This window comes from Thermothielavioides terrestris, chromosome 4, assembly GCF_000226115.1.
Source record: "Thermothielavioides terrestris NRRL 8126 chromosome 4, complete sequence".
Classification (NCBI taxonomy): Eukaryota; Fungi; Ascomycota; class Sordariomycetes; order Sordariales; family Chaetomiaceae; genus Thermothielavioides; species Thermothielavioides terrestris.
The window spans coordinates 4,043,497-4,049,921 of record NC_016460.1 but is presented as its reverse complement, the minus strand read 5'-3'; the positions used below and the strand labels follow the sequence as shown (position 1 = coordinate 4,049,921).

Here is a 6,425-nt window from a genome sequence, read left to right as displayed (position 1 = left end):
GCTATCTTTTTATAGGCTATAGCAACCTATTTAATAGTAATCTTATAATTGTACTCTACTTCCTAGAGGATATAGATATAGAGGGCAATGAGCTTTATATAGACCTTTATAAGATCTTTTTCCTCTAACTAGGCGTAGATAGAGTCCTAGGTAAGAATTCGCTATATAGGAATATTAAACTCGACTAGACTAATAGGCTTATAATTATAAGTAAGAAAGAAGGGGGACATTCTATAAGAGCCTTTAACAGTTATACGATTTATATATAAGATATATAGAAGGAGCTCCCTCTACCTCTTTTCTATACTATTAGTTATCTTTATAAACGAGATAGCAATTAGGATATAGCTAGCCTCATTTACACTATTTGTATATAAAATGTATAGCAAAATAATAACTCTCTTAATGCCTAGCTTATAAAGGATCTCCTTAACTTCGCCTTTAAACTTAGAGCCTCTATCAACAACTATAACTATAGAGTAACCTTAGCGACAAAGGATATATTGTAAGATAAAGGACTTAATGGACTTAGAGGACTTATTTAGTAGGATCTTAGCTTCGATGTATCTTATAAGATCGTTATAAACCTTGATAAGGAAACACTTTTTCTCTCTATAGCCTAACGATATATATTAGATATCAAGGTGCTATTTAGCAAAAGGAAAAGGCGGAAGCGCTATCCAACTTACTACTTCCTTAAACCTTTAGGCATTATACATTTAATATAGAGTATAAGCTTAAATCTAGTTCGCTATATCTTTATATATACTATACTAGTAGTAGTAGTTTATTATTTATTAATATATTAGCTCCCTTCTATAATAGCTAACCTTATTATAATATTAGTCGAAGATTAAACGTTTCTCTTTAGAGGTATTAACAATATACTTATAACACTATATATAATTTGTACTTTGGAGGAAAAGGTAACAATCTTCGACGAAGTACTTTAATACTTCTCTTTTAAGCTAATATTACTTCTAGTATAGACTATAGCTAGGCAAAGCTTCTATTGTCGATAGGAAGTAGACGATATCTTAGGAACGCTAGGAGTAACTATCCTAAAGGCGGATAGGTTCTAGCTTCCCCTCTAGATACAAAGTCTTTTCGCCTATATAGTTGATAAAGATCTAGGCGTCGACCTAGTCGTCGATATCCTCCTTCGACTCCTTCTTTATATAGTTAGAGGGCCTAGATAGCTTATAGGACAATACGTTGGCTACAACGTTTTTAAGACCTAAGATATACTTAACTTTAAAGTCGAATAGGTAGATCTAAGTAATCTAGTATATTATAAGAGTGTCTAGAACATCGCTTATAGTACTATTAAGCTAATAGACTAGAATTAGAGTATCGGTCTTTATAGTAAAATATATACTAAAGAGGTAGTAGCGAAAACGCTTTAGGAAGAAAAGTAGCCCCTTTAGCTCCCTCTTTATAGTATTATACTACTTCTCTACCTTTAACTAGATACTGTTCTTAAACCTATATAGGTGTCTTTTACTATTAGGACCAACTTACTTAAGTATATCTCCCTAGCTAAAGATACTAATATTATAAACTAGGAAGATTATACTATACTATAGATCGCTATAGACAAGCGTTGTAAAGACTAGTATAATAATGATTTTCTCCTTTAGCTTATCTATCGCCTTTTACTTAGTAGGCCCCTAAGTCTATTTAACGTCCTTCTTTATTAGGGTATAAAGAGGGATCGCGATAATTGTAAAGCCTTTAATCTAGATCTAATAGTATTTAACTATTCTAACGAAGGTATATACCTCTTTAACGTTAGAATAGGTCTTCTACTTCTTTATCTTAATTACCTTTACTTCCTTAGGAAGACGCCTATTAGGTATATAAAGATAACTAAATAAGACTACTTTTAGCTATATCTACTTCGACTTTACTATAGTGATAGTCGTACCTATTAGCTCTATATTTAGTAACACTATATTAATATTCTTAAGATACTTGATAATAAATTTATAATATCCCCCTTTATCTAGATAGCTATTATAATTAGATTAAAGGCCTTTTACTATAATATTGTCTAGATAGACTTGATAGATATCTAGGATAAAGTTACTAAAGATCGTTATTATAGCCTATTAGAACTAGGCAATAGAATTTATACCTCCTATTAGCAATATATATATATAGAAGAGACTAATTAGCGTCGAAAAGATTGTTAAATTACAGCTTCGCTTATCGAAATTAACTTAGTTATAACTAGAGAAGAGATCTAAGAGAGATATTAGCTTATAACTACCGAAGTCTTTACTAAATTCCTTTATAGTAGATAGGACAAAAGTGTTATAGATCGTTATAGTATTAGCCTTTTAAATATTATTAATGAGCTATAATCTACTATCCTTTTTAAAAATAAGGAACTAGTTATTATAGTAGTTTATATAGCTATACTCAATAATCCTATATATCTACCTCTCTTTAAGTAGATTAATAACCTTCTATATTAATAGCTTTAGAATTAGAATAGACTTACTCTACTAGGCCTTATATAGGATAGTCTTAATATATTAGGGTAGGACAATATCCTTATAGATACGCCTATACTTAGTAAAATCCTATATAAATATAGCTTCCTAGTTTTATAAAATCTTAGTAAATATCTTCTTTTCTAGCCTATTAAAGAAACTGTCTATAGTAGCGAATATCGTTTAAAGACGCTCTTTAGTAAGCCTTAAGCTTAGTTTAAGATCTAAGAAATAAAGGACTATAAGATCGTCCTATTCCTTCTTAAACTATATCTTTGCCTTAGCCTTTATAAGCTACTTCTCTTACTATAATAGGTCTCCCTCTAGTATAGAGCTATCTAATAATGTTAAATCGATTAATTGAACCTTATTTATAATATTCTTCTAGAGTATAAACGTCTTTAAGGTATATCTAACCTTATACTCGAATTTCTATCTTAATCTCCGGTTAGAAAAGGGGTTTCCAATTAAGGTCCCCCTCTTCCCTTTTAAATAGAGCAACAACTTAATTATCTTTTTCTTCTTCTATTTAGACGGAGAAGACAAAGAATAAGAATATACAATATAAAAAAGAGTGTTAAAGAGTAGTATATAGGACTTTTATAAAACGAAATAAAAAACTGCTTTACCTATATTATCGTTGAAGAAACTAAAGGTAGTTTCGCCTTCCTCTATCTCTATTTAGTTAAAGATTCTTTTAGGACTCTTTATCAATCTTTAGAATTACTTTTAAATAGCTAGTTATATTAAAGATAGTAAACGATTCTACTAAGCAATCTTCTTAGAGACGATATATACCTAGACTATCTTTCCCTCTATAAGTAGATTAGTAGTAATTAGGTTGCTATTGTAATAATCGAAGGTCAAAGTAGTATCCTTAATAAATAGTATACTAAGAATCGCTTTATATTCGCTAATAGTGTCCTTAGTTATAAAGAAGTGAAGGTTAATACTAACTCTGCCTAGGTAAAGAGTAACCTAGGTCTCTCTAAGGAATAGTGCTAAGCTATAAAGGCCCTTTGAAATAACCTTAGTAAGCTAGTATAGTAATATATACTTCTCGACAATACTTATTGAAATATAATTATATTTTAAACTAAAGTTGATTAGAGTAAAATACTTATTATAATGACCTTTCTTAAACTAGATATATAGAGTAGGAAGCGACTATATTCTCGTTATTATACTAAGTTCTATCTACTATAAGATTGAAAGTATTGAGATAGACTTTTATAGTAGAGTATAGATATAGTCGTTAACATCTCTAGGTAGACCTTTATAAATCTAACGCTCCTAGAGGCTTCCTATATAGATACCCTATACGTCGTCCTTAGTAACTCCAAAGATCGTTAGAACTGTTTTAGTTTAGCTAAAGTAAGGACTATTAAATATATTTATATTAGTATATAGAGCTTATATATAGACCCCTATATCTTTAGGTATAGTGGTCGGTCTATTAGGCTTAGGAATACTAGACCCTTTATAGTCAATAACTTTGATATTAGTAGAAATACTTTATAGATATATAATTAGAGTGTCCTTATACTTAGACGAGATATAAACTAAGTCGTTAAAGGTTAGACTAGTCTTCGCCTTTATTATAGTATAGATTATATCCTTTATATATAGTAGCAACGTAGCGACTTTCGATAATAGTACCTTAGGCTATAACTCTTTTTTCTTTAGCTAATTTACTATAGCTAGGTTTTTAAGAATAGTTATATAAGGAGGCTCTACTAAAGATATAGGAGTACTGCCTATCTAAAAGTTATCTTCCCTTTTATCCTTAGTAAACCGACGTTTAGTAGGCGATATACCTTAAAGTATAGTCTCTACTTCCTTGTCTACTTCCTCTCTAGCTTCCCTCTTAGTCTAGTTAAAGAGAGGAAGAGGTAGTCGACGGAATTTATTAGCGTTTAGCACTAGATATATAACAACCTTCTAAGTTAAGATACAACCTCCCTCTATTAGAACTATATAAAACGACAACTATTTAGACGCTATATAATAGAAGACGGAGATGAGCTTAGGCTCCCCTTTATATATAAGACGATTAATCGTCGTCTAGACGGTTGTAGGCTCCTAATATAGCTTAGGCTATTAGAGATAGTGCTTATTTAGCACTAGGGCTATATCTAGCTTAAATAGGTGGCTATTTAAACGTTTATACTTATAGTAGTACACTTAGTATATAGGGTAGCTATTATACTATAAGCAATAGGCTATATATATAAGGATAAGCTAGCTAATCTTATTAACCTCTTATACATTGTCAATATCTACCTTTATAAGGGTAATTGTCTTAGCTAGTATATAGCCCTTCTTACTCCTATCGCCAAGGTAGTAGTCTATACCTTTATAATATATTAGACTTATAGCTATAGTTTTTATAGCTTCTATATACTTAAGGACTATATAGTTAGAGTCACTATAATAGTAGCAATAGCTAGAGCTTATAGGTCTACTATAGCTAGGAGGACAATTATCAATATATAGGCTAGTGACGAAGCTAATACGTCTCTCTTATAAGTAGCTTCGCTATTAGAAATGTATTTAGAGAACCTTGATCTTATTAGGCATAGGATCGATTCTATATAAACGGAGAGCCTTGATCTTCTACTTAAACTGCTTAGCGATCTTCTACTTCTAGATATATAGACGTTGAAGCTAATTAGCTAGATCGTCGATATCGTTAAACGTAGATATAAAAGTTTTCTTTAGCTCCTCCTTTTCCTATTCCTATAGCTTAGGAGTCGTCTTAATAGCAAACGTAGCTAGAAGCGAGTAGTACTTCTATAGATCAATCTTATACTTATAGGTCTTAAGAAAGAGGTCTTCTATATTAAGACCTTTCTAAAGAGTATTTTAAACGAACTTAAGGAAGTCTATCTACTTTATAGTATAGATAGAGTCTTTATTGTCCTTCTTCTAGGTATACTAGCGGTCTTTAAGAGTTACCTAGATCTATTGATCAAATGTACACTATATAGTTGGAACGATTATATACTATAGCTCTTTATAAACTTTGATAGGGGCGATAGCGTATATATAGTCGATTAACTCAAAGTAGTTGTAGATAACCTTACCGATTAGCTAGTATCTCCTTTCGATTAGATTATAAAGGTAACCTCTATTACTATACTACTTAGGATCATTGCCCTTCTAACGCTTTAGGAACTTGGTTTTATAAGCTACCTAAGTCTCTTAGTCCTTTTTCTCTTAGTAACGGATAATAAGCTAGATCGTAGTACTATACTAAAGTTTAAATAGGTATATACAAGTCTTGTTATTAGTAACCTAATAAGCTTTATATATCTTTTTAAAGGTTTTAATCTATTATATAGCATTCTAACTAGAGAAGTAGCCCTAAAGGCTAGACTTTACTAGGGTTAGAAAGATTATACTAAGTACAATAGTAAGAATATACTTAGTTATCTTCTTTAGAGCTTCGGCTTTAGAGAGATTAGAAGGTATTACTATAGATACCTCTATATAGATAGGCGGAGTAGAGGTATTTAACAAAGATAGAAAGGGTATTTATATTGCTTTAGCTAGGTCTTCTTCGCTTAGTATACCTTAGAAAGGCTATAAGATAGATATGTCCTTAGACTCTCCTTTAGAGGTTGGCATTAGGATTAATAGTGTTGTAGAGGTCGATAGGATTCCTAGAGCTTCTATAGACAGTATATATATATATTGCTAAAGCCTAGTTATTAGGCGTTTAGCTATTGTCTTTAAAAAAGGCAACGACTATATCGATAGACTGTAAAAAGACTAATATATATACTTCTATAGAAATATCAACTTCTTCAACGTTTGTCTAGAGGAAGAAAATCTTTTAAGAAGCTAGGTTCCTTTAGAATATATAGTCTAAATACTTTAAAAGATGACTATAGGTTCTTTATAGATTATTTAGATACCCTTAGC

At 30.8% G+C, this 6,425-nt stretch overlaps 1 protein-coding gene across 1 annotated transcript; it reads right to left on the bottom strand.

Annotated features, from left to right (window-relative positions):
- Nucleotides 1–290: 290 nt before the first annotated feature.
- On the bottom strand, nt 291–611 carry THITE_2054135 (uncharacterized protein; the record flags this gene model as incomplete). The annotated part of the gene is made up of 2 exons (XM_003655931.1): nt 291–472; nt 494–611. Coding segments are annotated over 2 exons (300 nt in total), but the record flags the coding sequence as incomplete, so codon positions are not given.
- Between the last annotated feature and the right edge of the window lie 5,814 nt (nt 612–6,425).